The sequence below is a fragment of the Boleophthalmus pectinirostris genome, unplaced genomic scaffold (genome assembly GCF_026225935.1).
Source record: "Boleophthalmus pectinirostris isolate CB_2022bp ecotype Guang Dong unplaced genomic scaffold, ASM2622593v1 HiC_scaffold_10, whole genome shotgun sequence".
Lineage (NCBI taxonomy): Eukaryota > Metazoa > Chordata > Actinopteri > Gobiiformes > Gobiidae > Boleophthalmus > Boleophthalmus pectinirostris.
The window spans coordinates 5,832,018-5,853,643 of NW_026570971.1; the positions used below are offsets into that span (position 1 = coordinate 5,832,018).

The 21,626-nt window shown below is 39.6% G+C and overlaps 1 protein-coding gene across 1 annotated transcript; it reads left to right on the forward strand.

The window, feature by feature from the left end:
* Positions 1-593: 593 nt before the first annotated feature.
* Positions 594-21,410, forward strand: LOC110163491 (B2 bradykinin receptor-like). Its single transcript, XM_055159328.1, has 2 exons — positions 594-659; positions 20,360-21,410. Exons 1-2 carry the CDS (start codon positions 634-636, stop codon positions 21,375-21,377), a joined length of 1,044 nt encoding a protein of 347 aa, XP_055015303.1. The 5' UTR covers positions 594-633; the 3' UTR covers positions 21,378-21,410.
* The last annotated feature ends 216 nt before the right edge of the window (positions 21,411-21,626 follow it).

Sequence of the window (21,626 nt, forward strand, 5' to 3'; positions counted from 1 at the left end):
ACCCGCCCGTAATACGCAATACACGTTCATACACGGGGAAAAAAAAAAAAAAAAAAAACAGGCAAAATTTTACTAAAAGAAACTGCGAGACTGCGAAAGGTGAGAATGTTTGGTGAATTTTATCAAGAGGAAAGACATTATTGCCCTTCTTCCTACAGGATTTGGCACATTACATACGTCACAACCAAATAGCAGCGATTGGTTAAATAAAAAAAGTACCCGCCTACCGTCAAGCGAGCAAATCCTAATGAAGTGAAACCGGCTGATGAATCAGGCCAGTTTACACGTGTGTGAATGAAACAAAACACAACTCCAGGTCTGCTTTAGATAAGAAAACAACACTGCAACATAGATGAGAAAATAGCATTATACAAACCCTTGAAAAATCTTGACACACACACAAAATACCATAAATATTTGGAAGAGACTCATAGAAGAAGGAGCGGTTGTGATTGAATAATAAGGAGCAGCTCACACATGGGACAGGGAGAGGGTGGTGCAGAGGGAGGACCTTTTCCAGGGACGTCTGTGCTGCTCTGGAACTAATAAGAGGCAGAGAGAACAGACCGGAGCAGAGACGCCAGAATCCCAGCTGGAAAACACCTCGGAATCCCAGCTGGAAAACACCTGAGGATGTCAAACATGGACATGCCAACCAGGTATGCAGGTTTTTCTGTTACAGTGACCGGTTTTCATGCTTTGTTTTGTTTTTTTTGTTTTTATTCTAACTTGGTTTGGTGGATATTACCTGTGGTCATAATTTTACATCGGAAAAAAAAGAAAAAAGAAGAAGCATTGTGTTTTAAAGCATAATCCCGGACAGTTTATGCAAGAAGGCGTTTTTCTTAAACCATAATTTAACAAAACAAAGGCGCTGACATTTATGCCAACCAGGTATGCAGGTTTTTCTGTTTCAGTGACAGGTTTTCATGTTTTGTTTTGTTTTTTATTCTGACTTGGTTTGGTGGATATTACCTGTGGTCATAGTTTTACATTGGAAAAAAAAGAAAAAAAAGAAGCGTTGAGTTTTAAAGCTTAATCTCAGACAGTTTACGCAAGAAGGCATTTTTCTTAAACCATAATTTAACCAATAATAATACGGCAATTAAGTTAAACTGCGGCATTCTCATCCATGTTTTCTATTAGCAATAATGAATAACGGCGCCCAGACCATGAAACAGATCAATGAATCAGTTTGAATAACTTTCCCTAAAAGTAAAAACAGGCAGGACACAGCTGAGAGTTTTGCTATATTTTTGTTTTTGCTCACAACTTTCAGCATGCAGTGTGCGGTCTCCTCGCTGCAGCGTTTGATTTTTTCCTCATGTTTGTGGTCCGCACTTTCTCTCTGCAACGTGAGACGGATTTTATGTGTAATGCAGAGTGTTTTTTGTTTTTTTTTTTAAGCACTAAAACATCTGTAATTAGAATCAAAGTTAGGTAGATAAAGTTTAATGTCACACTGTGGAGCATTTCTTGCCCTTTGGTTCCTTTGGAAATGAGTCTATATTAGAATATTAGAATATTAGAGATGTTTTGTTGGTTCTGTAAATGTTTTACAGGGGTATTTTACTTCAGACTAAACACTCTCAGGCTCAAATAAAGTTTTAGTATCAGGAAAAATCTGATATTTGGGGAAAATTATAATATGTGCTAGTAATATACAATAATGACTTTTTTATCCTTTGTAAACAAAAAAAGTACTTTGCACTTCTGGCAGGCCGTTTTCGTGCAGTCTGCATCGCCCATGTTTATCAGCATGGATGGGAGAAAAGGCTCCTGAGTAAAAAAAAGCTCATAAAATATGGATTTGGAGTAAGTAGGTAATTGGAATTTAGCTCTTGCAAATCTGCAACGCCTGCCTGGAGAGGGTTAACAGCTGTATTAAGTGACACATATTTACTGTAATTTTCTGACTATAAGTGTCTCTGGAGTATGAGTCGCACCAGCCAAAAAATGGGTAAGGAAGAAGAAAAAAACCCGTATAAGTCGCACTTTTTGGGGGAAATTTATTTCATAAAATCGGGGATCAGGAAGTGACAATAACTTGAAAGGCAATTTATTAGCCTGATTCATCAGCCGGTTTCACTTCGTAGAAATCGTCTGACCTCGCAGTGTTAGATTTCATTTGCTCGACGGTAGGCGGGTACTTTTTTTATTTAACTAATCGCTGCTATTTGGTCATGACGTATGTAATGCGCCGCGAACGGGGCTAACTGGTATATTAAGCTTTTCCCAAATCCCGTAGGAAGAAGGACAATAACGTCTTTCCCCTTGATAAAATTCACCAAACATTCTCTTTGTTCCGGCTTTAAATCCACGATTGTCGATTGATCCGTTGCCAACACAGAATGTCTGACTCTTTGCTGATTGGCTGGTGCCCAAACTTCCGGGTTTTTGCAAACTGTCTAGTGTATTTTGATTCCTGATCTTGTCGCTGGAGAGAATTGAAATTGAGCAGAGGCACTAGGTGAGCCAGTGTGGCCAGCAAGTTCTATTAATAACAACGGTAACACTTTATAATAACTACACCTTATTTAGCCTTAATAAAGCATGAACAAAGACTTAATTAGTAATGAACAAAGACTTAATTAATAATGATTCATGCTTAGTAACTACTTAATTACTACCTTAATTAGCACTTGCACTTAATTTGCCTGTGCTGTAAATAGTTACTCATAATTATTTCATAATTAATTACTCATGAACTAACCATTTGAGCATTTATTAATCATTAGTAAGCTATGAGAGAATGATTTACTAATAATGCATTGCAATGATAATTCAGGCAGCTGTTATCTGTTAGTTAAGTCTTTTTGAGAGATTTTCTAAAGTGAAGACAAATTATGCTTTATTAAACATTTACTAAGCATGAATCATTATTAATTAAGTCTTTGTTCATGTTTTATTAAGGCTAAATAAGGTCTAGTTATTATAAAGTGTTACCATAACAACAGAATAAAGAACAACAGGCTGTATAGGTGTTCATATGTTAACGTCACACATGAACAGTTCTTCAGATAAACTATAGCATAAACAACAGAACATAAGTTTACCAAACTGTCCTTCTCACTCCAAATCACTAAATCCACTGAATTCTTTATCCTCTGTGTCACTTCTGAGCAACTCCGCACAACTTTGGGTGTTACTAAAGTCCAGGTTTTGTTTATTCATCCAGTGACTTCCAAGAAAGCTGCATGGTGAATCCTCCCAGTTACTGTGAAGCTTTGTTCTCCATTCCCACTTTCCATCACTCCCTCACAAGTTTCTCGCTCACTCCAAACTTTCTTTTTCAGCTGCATATTTCACTACTTGCAGCAGGACTGAGGCTCATTCTGCAGGAAACATGCACAGAAAACTGATACACAAACCTACAGCCTCTCACCGCTTCAGTCTGAAAATTTTAATATACAAGTCGCACCGGAGTATAAGTCGCAGGAAACACCCAAACCATGAAAAAAAGTGAGACTTATAGTTAGAAAAATACGGTAGATCACTATGTTACCTTTTATTGTTGAGTCACTCCCCCTTCAGAGCGCTATCACAACACAAGCATTCCTCTAATGACGCTACAACACATCACATCAGGTTTGTCAAGTCGTATTTAGGGTGACCAGATTTGCAAAATAAAAAACTGGGACATCTCATCTAGGCTGTTTTTAAAGACAATACAGTAATGCTGTCTGTGCCTCGTTTCCTGTTTTCTCTGTCCTCCCTTCCTGATCCAGCGTTTGAACTTGCTGTTTTCCGATCCAATGACCCGAGCCCCGTCCCGATCCATAATGTGTTTTTTTTTCTTTTACAGTGTCTGATATGATGGATGGATTTGAGGCTTTATTGTTCTGCTTTATTGTTCCTTTTTTCTAATGCCCAGCCCCGTTTCCCCTGTGTATGATTTATTGCATAGGATTTCACAAAACGTTCACAAAACTCCGCCAACAGCTATTACACCCCAAAGATAAAATTCCACAAGAACAAAAATGCAGATCATGCGAAATCCCGATTGTTAAGCGAGAGGTGCAGAAGACAAACAGACTAGGGATGGGCATGATTAGTCGATTAATCGATAATTGATCAGTAAGAATTTCATCGATTACGTTAATTTTAATCGACAAACCGAATGTAGGTTGCTGTGTGTAGCGTGACCAAACAGGGGTCTGTACATGTGTCTCTGCACTCAGAAGGAGCGAGACACAAACAGTGGGTCAGTCTGCAACGTACTGAAGTGCAAATGCGAACGATGTGCAAGGATGACTTGCACAAGAAATTACACGCTTTTCATTCTGTTCGGGACACGAGGCCATGTGCACAGTGTTTCGGTGTCCAGTGGGGAAAAGTTTTGCCAGGTGAGAGTCGCGCAATGTCGATGACGAGTCCCCACCTCCCTCCCCCCGTACGGTGTCCTGGTTTTGACAAACACAAATATAGTCACACTAACCTGTATTCACCTGAGTCATGTCTTTTAATCTGACAGAAATTGAACCGCATCAGGGCACAAGAGCTGTAGTTTTACCTTTTCTTATTTTATGCAAATTAGCAATGCGGTTTTAAGTTTTGTTTCTGTGAGAGTTGCGCAAAACTGAATTAACATTATAATCTAAAACGGGCTGACGTGGCTCTAGAGTGTTTACGGTTTATATGTCGTAACATTGAATTTATTTATGCAGATTAGTAGTGCAGATAGTAATAATAATGATGATAATTTTAATATAAAAACGTTAATGATTAATCGATAATCGATCGTTAATTCTTCTGACGATCGATTAAGAAAATTTCATCGAATGCCCATCCCTAAAACAGACTGAGCTGCACTTTCTTGTTCTTTTTTTTTTTATATAACTTTATTTATTCACATTTTCATTTTCATTTTAGAACAAACACTCCCAAACAACAAAAGTAAAAAGAAAATTAGATAAATAATAAAAATAGTCATAATAATATACATATACATATATATATATATATATATATACACACATACATACATACATATACACATATACATATACATACGCATACATTAAATAAACAGAATTTAAATTCACATTCTATATGACTTAAAATAAAAAATAAAAAAATAATTAAAAAATTAAATAAAAATAAACAAACAAAGACAAAAATATAAAACACACAAGCACACATGGGGCACACTCATACAAAAAAAATCACAGAGTATAAAAATGTCTACAGCTACATAATATGACAACATTGTCACCTTTTTCTTGGGGGGCCACTACAGATTCAAATGCTCTAGAATGGGTCTCCATACCTTCTGAAATGTTTGAGGGTTGCCTGACACCTCATACCTCAGTCTTTCAATATGCAGCACTCCCATCATTTCTCTAAGCCAGGCTTCAAATTTGGGCAGAGAATCTGATTTCCAGAGTTTCAAAATACATCGTTTAGCAATCACCATGCCGTAAGTTACTACTATGGTGACATCATGACCCGTATTTTCCAAGATGGCAGAGAACCCCAAAAGAGCTGTTTCAGGGTCAGGGTCCATAGTTACCTTGAATACACGGGAGAACCATTTAAATATTGAGCTCCAAAAATCTTGGATTTTTAGGCATAGCCAGAATTGATGTGCCAGAGAACCATTAACTGTCTCGCACCTATCACAGAGAGGTGATGTTTGAGGAAAAATGTGTTTAACTTTACTTTTGAATAATGCAGCCTATGTATGACTTTAAATTGTATCAGCTGCAGTCTGGCATTAATAGAACAGTGATGAAGATCATTTAACGCCCGTTTCCATATGTCATCTTTGATTTTAATATTAAGATCCTCCTCCCACTTTTGTTTAATTGTCATTGCAGGTTGAGCAATATTATGTTGAAACAGTTTAACTAATGATGAGATTATACTCTTAGCTTCTGAAGGGCCCAATAAAATCTTGAACAGAGGAACACAGGAAGGGAGTCAAAAGTCGGGATGTTCTGTCTTACATAATTCCTTAACTGTAGGAATCTAAAAAAATGAGTTTTAGGCAATATATGCTTCATTTGTAATTGATCGAATGAACAAAATTGTTTGTTTATATACAGATCTTTTATGAATTTCACACCCTTACGACTCCATTCCCTAAAAACCCCATCCATGAGTGAAGGCTGGAAAGCGCGGTTATGCCATATAGGAGCATGTACCCAAGTATTTGGAAGTCCACAAAATTTTCGTATCTGTAACCAGATTTTCTCAGAGTTTAATAGAATAAAGTGTCCCCCTCTTCGAGAGGCCATTGGCCTAGGTGATGAAAACAGAATTGATCTCAAAGATGTTTTTGAAACTAAACTATGCTCAATTAACCATGAGGGAGTTTCGTCTATTGGCTCCTGGTCTTGAACTAATTGCCAATATACCATTACCCTCACATTGGCAGCCCAATAATAATGCAAAAAACAAGGTAGACCAAAACCACCACATTCCTTTGGCTTTTGGAGATGTTGTTTTGATATCCTGTGTGTCTAATAACCCCAAATAAAAGGCAAGACAACAGAATCAATAAGTTTAAAGTAAGATTTGGGTATGTAAACTGGAATATTCTGAAATAAATAAAGAAATCTTGGCAGGGAGACCATTTTAATTGTATTTACGCAGCCAATCAATGACAGAGGTAATGTCCTCCATTTTTCTATATTCTGTTTTAGGGTATTTAATCGCTCAGTGAAATTTGATTTAAAAAGAGAATGTGGGTTTTTTGTGATCTTAATGCCTAGATATTTAACTGTATCTGAGATTTTAAACTGAGTTGAAGCTACAAATGCAGGGTCCAAATCAGCTGTAAGTGTCATAATATCACTCTTCCGCCAGTTAATAGTGTATCCTGACACATTGCCAAAAGCGTTTATTAAATCCAATAAATGAGGGATGGATAACTCAGGGTCTGACACAAAAACTGCAATGTCATCAGCGTAGAGCGATATCTTATGATCAACTCCACCAGTTATTATTATAGGTCTGATCAGTGGGCTTTCTCTGATGCTGATTGCTAATGGCTCAATGGCTAATGCAAATAACAGCGGGGAAAGGGGACACCCCTGACGAGTGCCCCTTTCAAGTACGATGGGTTGTGACCTGTCCTGATTAGTAACCACAGAAGCCGTAGGTTTTCGATATGCCAAGCGTACCCAAGAAACAAAGGAATCACCCAGACCAAACCTTTCCAAAACTTTGAACAGATACCCCCACTCCACTTGATCAAAAGCCTTTTCGGCATCTAGGTATAAAATTGCTTGTTTTGAGTGTGCAGCGAACTTGTAATATGTAATATTTAACCCCCTTCTACCTTCTAGTATTATAAAACGAATACCTGTTAGGGATGAACCCAGACTGATCCTTATGCACGAGGGACTCAATACAGTCATTTAACCTGTTAGCAAGTATTTTAGTAAAAATCTTACAATCAAGGTTTAGCATAGATATTGGGCGATATGATGCTGGATTGGAATCATCTCTATCAGGTTTTAGTAGAAGGGCAATATTCGCATTATATAATGTAGAAGGAAACATTTTGGCTTCAGTGGAATGTGACAACATTCTGAGCAGGAGAGGGGATATTTGCTTAGCAAATTTTTTGTAAAATTCTGTGCCAAAACCATCTGGCCCAGGTGCCTTCCCATTGGTAAATGACCTAATTGAGTCTAGCACCTCATTTATAGTTATCGGCTGATTCAAAGTCTCACGTGAAGTGTCATTCAATCTTGGAATGGGGACATCATTGAGCCAGTCGTCCACGTCTCCACTCGCCTTTGAACTATATAACTCCTTATAAAAATCCATAAAACATTTATTTATTATTTTAGGGAGAGTGACAATATCCCCAGTGTTAGATTTAATCCTGTGTATTGCCCTGCTATTCTGTTGCCCCCGGAGTTGACGAGCTAAGAGCGTATGTGGTTTGTCTCCAAGCTCAAAATAACGCAAACGGAGCCGAGACATCTGATCACTGACTTGTTTAGTTAAAATAGTATTGTATTCATATTTAAGATTTAGAATCTCCTGTAGAATTTGATTATCACTGTTCTGGCTCTTAAGTGTTTCTAATTGTAATAACTTATCATCAATTTCTCTTAACCGTGAATTTCTTAACTTCTTTTGTGAAGCTTCATATGATATAATATGTCCTCTCATGACCACCTTAAAGGTTTCCCATAAAATGGAGTCTGATGTATCTTAAGTATCATTAGTGAGTAAAAATTCCTCCAATTTACTAGATAAATATTTACAAAAAGCAGCATCATTAAGTAGGTACGGCCGCAGCCTCCAAGTAATGTCTTGTTTTGGTAGATTAAGGTCAAGAATAATACTAGTAGGGGCATGATTGGAAATCACAATATTATGATATTTACTATCAATTACATTGGGCAGAAGTTTAGAATCTAATAGAAACAGATCAATTCGCGTATAAGAATTATGTAGTTTGGAGAAAAAAGAATACTCTCTATCCGTTGGATGTTGTAAACGCCAGATATCCACTAAATTTGTTGAAGATATAAGACTATTCACAGTTACTGTAGCGTTTGATGGTGCAGGTTGTTTCCTCGAGGATCTGTCTAAATGCCAGTCTAGAACCACATTAAAATCTCCAGCAACAATAAGAGTAGTACTAGTCAAAGATTTTGCGAAAAAAACCTGCATCATCAACATTCGGACCATAAATGTTGACCAGAGTAACATGCATAGACCAACCTACCGACAACAATCAAAAATCTGCCATTAACATCGCTGATTGTCTTAATGTGCTCAAAAGAAATGTGTTTTTTTTATAACAATGGCTACTCCGCGTGCTTTACTTGAAAAAGTTGACTGAAATATTTGTCCTGCCCAACTGCACTTTAAACGTGTCTGATCAGATGGTCTAATATGGGTTTCTTGTAAAAAGGATACATCTGAAGACAAAGATTTCAAATGAGCAAAGACCTTGGCCCGTTTAATATGATGACCCATTCCCCGTACGTTCCAGCTAACCATAGTGACCCCTCTACCCTTATTACTAACCGTTGTCATAATGAAAAGCTGTAATTATTCCCTGAAAGGTGGACAAATAGGGTACCCCACAAACACACACAAAAAAAGAACAAATGTACAGAACGTGTACAAAACCCCTCTCCCTCCCCATCCCCACTGTCCCAAACAGAGTAGGGAAAAAAACCCAGCCTAACATACTCCTAAAGGGAGATTTCAGCAATACGACCTACGAGGTTGTTAAAAGGAAAAAGAGAAAAAAAACACAAACCATACTGTGCTCCCTCCGATAAGTTCAATTCAAATAAAACACCAATGACTTTATCATTAGTATTACCCAGTAGATACCAGTGAACAACTGAAAATTATACAAATTGAACAGAACCTCACAAGCATAATATAAAAGAAATATTTTTAAAATTTTTACCTGAATTTCCTGCAACAATTTGCCCTGAAAGTGTCTAAAAAAAAAGAGATAAGAGATTAAGCAGCTGTTCTCTTCAGTCTTCCTCACGTAATGCTAGATTGTCCACAAAGAGTTTCACCTCCTCCGGTGTGTCAAACGTGGATGTTACGTTGCCATGGGTAACCCGCAGCCGAGCTGGATAGATGAATCCCGTGCGATGGCCGGCCACTTTCAACTTTTTCCGCGTGTCCTCGAAGAGTTGACGATGACGCACAATCTCAGCTGGAAAGTCCGGGAAAATGTGAATGCGTTGTCCCTGATACATCAATGGAGAGCGTTCCATTGCCAGTCGCATTATCAATTCCTTGATACGGTTGTTATGAATCCTGGCGATGAGAATGCGGGGCCTGTTAGCAATGTTAGCTGGCTGGCTACCCAGCCTGTGTGCCCGGTCCACTTCTATGGGTTTAGAAAAATGTTCTCGTCCAAAGAGAGTAAGCATCAAGTTCGACACAAAATCAATCTTTATGTTTTGTTGTCTGGAGCGAGCCTCCAGATCAATTACTTTTTCCTGTAGGGTCTTGTTAGCAACCTCCAGCCGCTTAGCTTGTTGCTCCAGCTTGTCTAGCCTAGTATCATGGTTAGTGCACATATCTTCCACCTCAGAGATTCGCCCCTCATGCTCAGTCAAAACAGCCTGACTTTCCTTCAAAGACGTAACCAAAGAGTTGAATCTGTCGTCCATTTTCCGGCTCAGCTCCCTGATGGCAGCTAGCACAGCCGCAGTGTCTGTAGAGGGGCTAGCATCCAGCTCTGCTAGCATGTCGCTTTCACGTGTATCTTCCGCGGCGTCTTTGCTCAATTTTTTCGTTAATACCTGCTTCTTTGGTGTCATTTTCAATAACAGTTAAGAGTCAGTCCCCTAAACTCCGGTCTTTGACAGATGCCTTTTCAGTAAAGGTGTTTTTTAGTCATAAAACTCGATTATCGGACGGGAGCCCTGCTAACACACGTCTACTCTCTCATGCGCGCCGACACGTCCCCGCACTTTCTTGTTCTTGTGGTTTTACAGCAACATCACGTCTTGGTCTCTTTGCAGTGGAAGGTGTTTCTTGGCAAACAGTTGGTGCCTTTCGCTTTGGCATTAACTTTTTAAATTCATAACCAAGTTGAGCGAGGGATGGATTTTGGTTTGATATAAAATGTTCGCTGCAAACTCGGGATGATTTCTTAGGCAGCCAAGGTTTCTTTTTTGGTCCTTCCTGTGAATCAGTTCTGCACATCGCCTTCGTCTTTCACTATTTTTCAATTCCGCTGGGAAGAGAAACAGTTTGAACGGAGGTTTACGGTCACACACATCTGATTCCCTTTTGCAGTTATAGAGTTCACAAACGTCTGAAGCCAGTTTCTTGAGCCATTTTCCACTGTTAGGGCATCCAACAACCACACAACTACGATGTCTGAATTCCAAAAATAAAATATGACAATATCAGAACCAGAAAAAAAAAAAGCAATATGATTCAGAAGACTTGAAAAGATCTACAATTGACAATAGACGCATCCCACTGTGAAATCAAGCATGGCGGTTTGATGCTTACTTTGTCGGAGGATCCTTCCCAGTATGAATTGCACGATGACCGGAAGTGCAGAAATTCGGGATGCATGTATTGCAGTGAAAACTTTGTGTCCTTACTGTGAGCGGGCTTACAAACCTGACTGGAGGAGGGAGTCCTTTGGTTCTTTTGGTTATAATATTCCACAGTGGGGCATAAAATGGATTTATGTCCATAGAGAATGTGATTTTAACATTCTCTTTCCATGGAATCATGTAGGTGAGGTGGCACCTCCAGAAAGATACATACTGTACCATTAAGTCATCCAATCTACTTTATTTCTACTTCATTTATAGCACATTTCATAAACACCGTAGTTTCCAAAATGCTGCACAGACAAATTAATACAATAAAAGTACAGTACAAAGTAAAGTAGTAAAGTAAATCATATAAAAAGTGTTAAAATGCATAAAACTAAAAATGATAAAACAATGAATAAAATAAATAAAAGTCACAGAGGACCACACGACTCACGCGGTGTTAAAAGCCAGAGAGTAAAAAACTAAAAGACGAGACTCAAAACATTCCACAAAGTGATTTCTCTGCCCCTGCTTTTTGTTATTTTTTTATGTCTTGACTTAAAGTTGCACTGTGTAACTTTTTGGTTGGGCGCCCACTTGTTTCTATGGATGCGTCATTGCTCTGCCTGTAAAGTTCCACAGTGTGACATTAAACAGCTCTACTTCACATTTATTCAATTACAGGTGGTTTTATCGCTCAAAAGTACCTTGAAAAACAGATATTCTGACTGTGAGTGGTGTCGCCTCTCCACAGATCTGACTTCCTGACAAAGCAATAACATATCCAGTAGTTACACAATGCACCTTTAATATTTAAATACGGAGCTGTTTGGTGCGTGTGTAAAACAGTAATTGGCAAACTCAAGGCAAGTTTATTTGTATAGCACAATTCATACACAAAGTAATTCAAAGTGCTTTACAGAATAAGAAATACATTAAAATCATAATAAAAACCAATCAAAACATATTAAACTTAAAAAGAGAGACATAAATTGGAGAGAAGAGTGCGGAATGAAAACCTTTCCGTTATATGCACAGTTAAACAGAAATGTTTTGAGCCTGGATTTAAACAGCGTCACAGAAGAGGAAAAGAGGAATTGCTCTTATCCCCACACTGCTGATCTTATCCACATCACAGTTCTGTGTTTGAAGTGCACTGTTCCTCCAGGGCATCAACATAAACTCAATTGTATCTACACAGCCTTCAGTAGCTGCAGCTTTTAAAACCCAGGCTGCTGTGACGGAGTCCCTTTAATCCAATGAACAGTCAACATGTGCTGCTGCTGAGTGACAAACGTAAGTGCACAGTGGGACGCAGACGTGTGTTGGACAGTGTCAGGCAGATAGTCTCCTATGATTCTTAGTGAACGATGTGTCTGACTGGATGAAAAAAGGCTGTGTTCGTTATTACTATAGCTGTAAATTGGCTTGACAGTAGCTGTAAAGTACTGTGCGTGTCCAGCATTGCACTAATCAATGATTTATCTCCAAATGAGTTTTCCTCAGTCAAGAGGAACAGGAAGCTTCACTTGTGTTAAGTGTTAAAACGGAACTGAGTAACTTCCTTGGTAATGGTAAATACTCTCCCACCGCTCAGCTGAGCACTTACATTTGTTTTCACAAAACTGCTGAACACAGTACAACAAAATATCTCAAGTGGGTAATGTTATTTTTCTCTTTAAATAAGTTATATCATTTGAAATTCCCCTCGAAATTCCAAACACAAATGCGTTACTAAACATTCAGGCTGATTTTACGTCTGGGCTAAAGTTGTTTGTTGCAATAGAAACACAGAACAAACTCAGCATTAGCAGAACACCCCTCTGTCACAGAAAGAACACATTTAATCCCCTGGGTCATGTCCTTTAGTCCAACAGAAGATGAACCGCATCAGCGCACAACAGCGAGATGTTTTTTAAGCGCTTAATTTATGCAAATGAGCCATGTGGTTTTAAGTTTCATTTCTGTAAAACATAAACAAATATGCTCCAAGCTGTGTGGATAGGGAAGGCCTGTGGACACAGAAACCACGTGTCTGGATGCAGATCGTTTCCAGTACAGTGATACGGTGATTCATTTCAGTGTAAACAAAGCCATAGTCAGACATCGCGTCGGGGCTAAATGTACTAAAGTTAACAATTACTCAAGTTACAGAAGTATAACAGTGATATGAGCACTGCATAAGAAACTTATATGTTCGGCAACAATATCTCCGGATCTGCGTCTCTCCTTCTCTTTCCTTGAGCTGTTATTCCTCAAACACTTTCCTCACTCCAATTGCGTCTTCGGACCAAGGTTTCCCGCTGTCTCTTACCTGGGTGTGCCATGACGGACACCTCACAAATAAACACTAGATATTTATTCTTGCAGTGAACTGTGGATAGCTCCAGTAAAGCGTGTGTCGCAGCTCGGTTACCTGTGTGTATGTTGAAATGCCGTTAAACCATTTTGCTCTCGAGAGAACGACAACAGAGCCCTGAGAGCTGCCAACGGGTCGGTGGCAGCCAGGTCGCATGTCTGTTTTTTTCCACCCAGAGACAGCAGGGGGCGCCAGTGTACCCTTCAAACACCCCAAAATGTCAATATGTAACCATCAGAGGGGCTTTGAAATACATTAATTAAGGTAGTTCTGCTTTAAAACCTCAGCCTAAGCCCTTCGGTGTGGAGAAGAGCTCATCAGTGATGTGCATCAGGTTCCAAAACTATGTCAAAACATAGCTCCTAACTCAGTTATTTTCTGTCATGTCCCCCTAGGAAGAAGAAAACCTTTCATGCCCCTGCACTCTCCACCGGGACTATAAATAATATCATTTGTATTCACAAATCGGGATGATCTTTGGTAATATTCAACATGTTTCCACTGAAAGCTGCCAATATTTTTAGACACATTGGTCTTTCCTCGTTTCCCACCGTAGTCACAGTGAAGCCAAGCGCTACATACACTTCATCAAATTTCCTCGTCTTAGCGTTTGAGAGACTGTCGTTTGTTTCATTATCTCCGTGTTTCTCCACCTTTCTTTCATCCCTGTTAAATATTTTTCCACGGTGTCTCTTGAGAGTTTGTTCACTGCACTTCATATCTCCACCTCTGTGCTGTGTGTGCGAACACTCGGTGCAAAAAACCCCAACACTTTACTGCCAATTGTTGCACAGACAACAACGGTACAGACTTAAAAAGTACCTCAGTTAAGGTTAGGGTAGTATTTGTTCATCTACCTGAAGGGCGGTGGTTCCAATCCCACCTTGCCCTCAGTGGCTCATTCCAAATACGTCAAATCTTAGCTCCTAACTCAGTTATTTTCTGTCATGCCCTCCCTAGGAAGAAGAAAATCTTTTATGCCCCTCCACTCTCCGCTGTTACTATAAATAGTATCATTTGTATTTATAAAGTTGGATGATATTTGGTAATATTCAACATGTTTCCAGTGAAAATACTCAAGTGGCTTATCAGCATGATTGGGGAGGAATGTCTTTAAGTGATGCTTTAATTTATATTTTTAGACACATTGGTCTTTCCTCGTTTCCCACCGTAGTCACAGTGAAGCCAAGCGCTACATACACTTCATCAAATTTCAACACGTTTCCAGTGAAAGTACTCAAGTGACTTATCAGCATGATTGGGGAGGAATGTCTTTAAGTGATGCCTTTATTTATTTGGCTTCCTGCTGTTCGCAGCCAATATTTTTAGACACAGTAAACAAACTGGTATTTCCTCGTTTCCCACCTTAGTCACAGTCAAGCCGAGCGCTACAAACACGGTTATTTTTCCTCGTCTTAGCGTTTGAGAGACTGTCGTTTGTTTCATTATCTCCGTGTTTCTCCACCTTTCTTTTCATCTCTGTTCAATATTTTTCCACGGTGTCTCTTGAGGGTTTGTTCACTGCACTTCATATCTCCATCTCTGTGCTGTGTCCGAACGCTCGGTGCAAAAAAAACAAAAAAAAAACGATACTATTCTGCCAACTACTGTAGTGGACACTTTATTCTAGTATGCCAAAAAAAAAAAAAGCAAAACAAAGTAACTGTAATCCAATTACCACTCACTGAAACAGTAACTGTAACCGAATACAGTTACTCATAATTTCTACTCTGATTACGTAACTGTGGTACATGTAATCTGTTACTCCCCAACACTGCCTCTGAACTACTTCTGTCCTCGAAAACCTGGTGTTTCTTCCTCCTTAATCACTTCTTCTTCTTTTCCCAGTAACAATAAAAAAAAATATATAGTGTTCAATGGAAATCTGTCCAAATACAAAAGTTTGAGTGGACTTTTCATCACGTTAGCTGCAGATGACTTGGCAAAGTTTTAGCTCAAAGCTCTGAGGTTCACCCAGTTAAAAACAAACTTATTTGACAGTTTTGGGGGAGTTATGGTTGTATTTTACGTTTACATTTGTGTTAGTGATGATTTCCTAAAGTTAAAACCATATGCTCGCACGATTCTCCGTTCTCCAACTGCAATGGAATGTTTTTCACTCTGTATTTTTCGCTCTCACTCAGTTCTTCATGCATCACGTCATGGTGGCACGCATTGTTTCCTCCCCAGAATGCACTGTGCAAGCCACTTCCATGCCACATAGACCTCCCTAAAACTGATTCTGAATGATTTTTGAACAAATTCTGTAGCTTGTGGTTGCACTGCACAAATTATGTTCATGGCAGGTAAGAAAATAGTTAATATTTCTTCCCAAATTATCAGTTATCATAGGGAACAAGAAAAAATATTTAAAGTATGATTTCATAGTAAACTTCTACGAGCAAATGAGCAGTGTTGGGAGTAATGTATTATAAAAGTAATGTATTACAGTAATGCGTTGATTTTTGCTGTAACGCAGTAATGTTCGGCATTACAGGGGGAAAAATTTTAATATTTTACTCGGTACAAATGTGAGTAACACGTGTTACAATGCTTTTTTAACCTGGATTGAAGTGGTGGGTTTTTCTTCATAGAAATTTGCTAAAATCACCGTGAAATCAGCAGCGGTGAAACGCCGGAGACACGGCCGGATAAACCTTCAGTTAACCGCGGGTGAAAGGACCGACCCAGAACTCTACGCTGTTTAGACCTGGTTTTTGACCTGGTTTAGACCTGGGTCACTTCTGGTTTAGACCTGGTTTACAGTCGTCCCTCGCTCTAACGCGATTCACTTTTCGTGGTTTCGCTGATTTTTAGAATTTTTTTTTTGTGCAATTTTGCATGCCTTTTGTTTTTAGTGTATGAACACGTATTGCGTTCCTCCCGCTGTGTCCTGATTGGCTAAGGGACTCCTGTCTCCTGAACAGTACAGTACAGAATGTGTTCAGCTGCCAAATTTAAATAAATGTTCAATCTCTAGCAGTGTGCTTCTGAAGTGCTGTATGTCTGCAAGTTTTCTCTCCGACAAAATCCACAACGTCGACGAAACTCACACCCAAAAGGCAGAGGACGATGCAAACCATCGCACAAAAAGTTGAACTTCTGGACACGTTGAAGGAAGGTAGAAGTTACGCGCTGTAGCAGAGTTTTGTACCGGGTCATGTACCCGCAAATAGTTGCTGAAATCAGGACCGTGAGCCCGAGCAGCAGGGTCCATAAAGCGCGATCGGGCAACAGCAGCTCTTACCTCCATGAGGTGCGGAGCAGAGCCGCTCCTTTCTCCTGCGGTCACCTTCGAGCCCGTCCTGACAGTGAGTCCTGTTTTAGTCCTAGTTCAGTTCTGGTTTAGTCCTCCTCTTCAGTCCTGGAATCAGTCTGAGGTTAGTCCTGTTATAGTCCTGGTTTAGTCCTGGTTCAGCTCTGGTTTAGTCCTGGTTTAGACCTTGTTTAGTCCTGGTTCAGTCCATATACGGCTCAAAAGTTCAGCTTTTTCGCAGTTATTTTGGTGAGAGTAACTTAAAGTAATGCAATAGTAAAGTAATGTCTTACATTTTAAATGCAGTAATATTGTAATGTAACGAATTACTTTGAAATGACAGTAATAAGTAATAAATAACACATTACAGTTTTAAAGTAACTTGCCCAACAGTGCAAATGAGGATTATATTGGTATTTCAGACTGAAAAAATATGTGCTGCTTCAGGAAGATCGGTAAAATGACATAAACAAGGCCTGACGTCTGGTCACGCTACATTCACATTTTGTTTAATTGCAGTGTTGAAAAGGTGACTTTTAAAATGTAATCCCCTACAGATTACAGATTACATACCCCAAAATGTAGTTTGTAACATACTCCATTAAATTACTTAAAGTGAGTAATGTAATCTGAATACTTTGGATTACTTGATTGAGAAGCAAAGACTAGGAGATCATAACATAAGATGTTTTGCCTGATAAAAGACAATGAAAGGGCTGAGTCTTTACTTAACCGTATTAAAAATATTATTGATAGACGATGAGGAGACACAGTCCACCAGTGTTGTGCATGAACGAGTTCAAAAGAACGCATTCATTTTTCAGTGAACTTTGAACTGAACGCAACACTTTTGTAAATCAAGAACTTGAACGTGAATTTGTTCAAATTATGTGTGATGAACGACGTACGTCACTGTTGGGCTTCAGTTAAACGTCGGAATTAGTTTTCAGCTCGCACTTCACCTCGCGAAACCACAGCCGCGTGTCAACGCGAAGGCGACTCCACCGGCAGCTTTAGTGGAACGTACGGGCTCTTGTGTCTCTCAATGGGAAAGTCAATCAAACTTGACTGGGCGCGTTTAGCTGCTTGTATTTACCTTCTGTACAGGCTGACCACGGCAAACGCAAGGATTTCAAAAGTAAATTTCAAAGCACTAATTAACAGTCTATGTGGATCTGGGCTCTTTCACATGATACACAACTGCCCAGGGAGCACAATGTGCTGATGGTAAATGCACAAATACAATCAATAATAGATACATGCTCTCTGTGGATTTTGACGGGGATACGCGCCTACGCTCGTGTAGAGCGTCAAAAAATAGGATGGATCCTATTTTCTGAAATCTACACGCACAGGACATGCTGCTCGCGCGTATTATTTTACTTGGTACATATGTCAGTAACGCGCGTCACAATGCTTTTTTTAACCTGGATTGAAATGGTGGGTTTTTCGTTTTTCTTCATACAAATTTGCTAAAATCACCGCGATATCAGCAGCGGTGAAACGCCGGAGGTTCGCCTGCGTAGACCGTGATCCTGAGCGAAAGGACCGACGCAGAAGTCCACGCTCCACCGAGATAAACGCAGCTGACGCCCGATCACACTCGGGGTTCACTCAGGGGCGGTCCGAGATTCCAAGTTCTAGTCCAGGATTAGTCCTGGTTTGGTCCTGGTTTAGTCCTGGTTCAGTTCTGGTTCAATCCTGGTTTAGACCTGGTTCAGTCCTGGTTCAGTTCTGGTTTATTCCTGGTTTAGTCCTGGTTTAGTCCTGGTTTGGACCTGGTTCAGTTCTGGTTTAGTCCTGGTTTGGACCTGGTTCAGTTCTGGTTTAGTCCTGGTTTAGTCCTGGTTCAGTCCATATACGGCGCAAAAGTTCAGCATCTTAACAGTTCTTTTGGTGAGAATAAATTAAAAGTGCTGCAATAGTCATGTAATGTTTTACATTTTAAATACAGTAATATTGTAATGTAACAAATGACTTTGAAATGACAGTAAGAAGTTATAAATAACACATTACAGTTTTAAAGTCACTTGTCCAACAGTGTATCTTGTAAAGTTGTTGTAAACTAGAAGTCAGTTTGAAAAATAAAAGCAGCCTTTCATTTACAGTCGCGCCATCACTGGAATGAATCTCCAAGAATCACCTTAGTTTGGCTTCGCTGCTTTTCCCCTTGTCTTCTTCTTTCAGCGACCTCAAAAATGGACTTTCTTTTGCGGCGAACTGCTCCTGGATTCTTGTCGCCATTGCAACAAACTTTGTGCGAACTGCGAGGAAGATATAGGTCAAAAAAAGCCGCTAAGAACTGTTGCGTTGGTGGAGTAAACAGCGTCTGTGCGTCTTGCGACAGGCGTACGTAAACCACGTAATGGCAGCGCGCAGGCAAGTCAGTTACGCTAGAAACGTAGGGAGTTTGATTGACAGCCTGTCAGCTCACAGATAACGAGGCAGTGTCGTTATCTATTGGCAAATGTTTAGCCCCACCACGTCCAGAGTTGATGAATTTTTATTCTCTTTTTTTTGGTCATCATAATTACAAGGCTACTGCATCTCTATAATCTATCATTGACAATTTGAAACAAAAAAAAATCCTCCATACAACCTTTAAAGTGTTTGCATTAACCCACTCTACATGATAGTGGTGTTTTCATTTCACTATTTTTCATGTAATCGTAACCGTTCATTCATTCATTTGGCTGGAGCTGAACGCGACGGGTGACACCACACTCACGTCTTTACACAGACTCTGGGTGTATGTGGTTTCTTGATGCTTTGAGTGCCTTGAAGGTAACAATATAAATTGTGATCATTTACCTGAGAAAATTCAAATAAATAGATATTTTACAGACCCATTAACTTCTTATTTATCACATTTTACCACAATGCACGATGTAAAGGGCATTTACCTTGACAAGAATAAATTAAAAGCAAGTAAGACCTAAGAAATTTAATATAATAAAAATCACACTGTGGTGGTTTACACCAGTGTTTCCCAAACTTTTTTTCTGGGGACCTATATTTTCAAAGTCACAAACCTTTGCGACCCAAGTCAATAGATATTATTCATAAATCACAAAATAAAGTTAGATTTGACCATTACTGAACATTAATGAAGATATTTTATTGTTGACTGAGTGATCGTGTCTCTGAACAATTAGTTTTACTCAAGTTTTAAACTATTAAAAATAGTAATTGAAGCAGCAATAAAAATATCCATAAGTTGCCTATTTGGACATTAAATGTGGAACATTTCTTTTTCTTTTCAACATTCAATTGAACCAGCAATATTGGAACAAAACAGTCAGTAAAATAATTACAAAAAGAAACTATACAAAACACATTCAACATTACAGTCTACATGCAGATGGTGACAAGGCGACCCACCTGAGGGTCACGACCCAGTCTTTGGGAAACAATGATTTACACAGTCTATCATGACTGCAGTTTGACCGGTAGCTGTGGCAGCTTGTTGATAAGCGCCCAGCCCCCTGCCAAACCAGCGAGGGGGATGGAGTGAGAACCTTCACGAACTTCACTCCTGGTGGGTTCTGTGATTCCAGATTTGTAATGGTTGCCGATTAGCCACGTTAACTGCTATAGCAGCTTGTCTGCATCCATGACAAATTGCAATGTAACTAACTGTAAATACTCTTAACATTTTGAAGATAGCTTTGTTGTAATTTCTTTTTAAATGGATTGTTTTTCTGTGTTGGCTCACATCCAAATGTCTCCTTGTTCTTGCAGTTTTCCCAACACCTCTTTTCCCAACACCGTGGAAAAGGACTGTAACCACAGCTTTCTCAACAACTGGAACAACTGGGTCCCTCCGTACATCTACGTCATCACCGCTCTGGGCATCCCCCTCAACCTGCTGGTGCTCCTGGTCTTCCTGCTCCACAAGAAGAAATGCTCCGCCACCGAGATCTACCTGTGCAACATGGCCGCCGCCGATCTCCTCCTGATGGTCTTCTTGCCTTTCTGGGGCGTATACCAGGCCAATTATCACGTCTGGACTTTCGGTGGACCTACGTGCACAGTTGTCAGTCTTCTAATGGTCATGAACTACAACTGCAGCATCTATTTCCTTGTCCTGGTTTGCGCTGACCGTTTTTTAGCGTTGGTTTACCCGCTGACACAGTGCAAACTGCGTAGACGTAAATACGCAATGTTGGGTTGTTTTTTGGCTTGGTGCTTGGGTCTGCTGCTAAACATCCCGACTCTTATGTGCAAAAGAGCCATATTATATGACAACAAAACCTTTAGTGACGGTATAGAGGAATACACATGCCAGTGGAATTGTTCCCCGGATTTTTATTTCACACATGAGGTGATACAAACCATTGTGGCGTTTGTTATTCCATCTCTCATCATTTTATTCTGCACTGTTAAAATCCTCCAAGTGCTGAGAGCAAGGCCTAGCAACGAAGACAGCACACTACAAAAGGAACACAAAGCCACCGTTTTAATTCTTAGCGTGTTGTTGGCGTTTTTCATCTGCTGGTTGCCGTTTAGCTTAACTAGAATGATAGAGCAAGCGGTAAGATACAAACTCATTCGGGAAACGTGCAGCCTAATACAGCACTTGTATATCTGCAGACTTCTCTTCGTCAACTTTGGGTTCTTCAACAGCGTTCTTAATCCCATCCTGTACGTCATCGTGGGTAAGAATTTTCGGAAGAAAATGAGAGAGGTGGTGGGAGGCCGTGAGTCATTTAAAATTCCCAGCACTTTGTTCACCACATCCACTGTCAGAGGATCTTAGAATCTGTAGTTTCTGTCCAGCCGTCCGTCTTGGGGCTCCCCACTGGTGTGAGAGGTGCGGTATAGGGTAGCCGTGGCGTCTTAAAAGTCTTAAAAAGGTCTTAAATTTCATGTTCCTAAATTATGGCCTAGATAGTAATAGAGACGTCCCAGTGGATTTATCCAAAACTTCCAAGCTCTCCTTATTTTTGATCAATGTTTTGATCAATTACCCGTCAACAGTTAAGAGACGGAGTGTCATTTGTTGAGC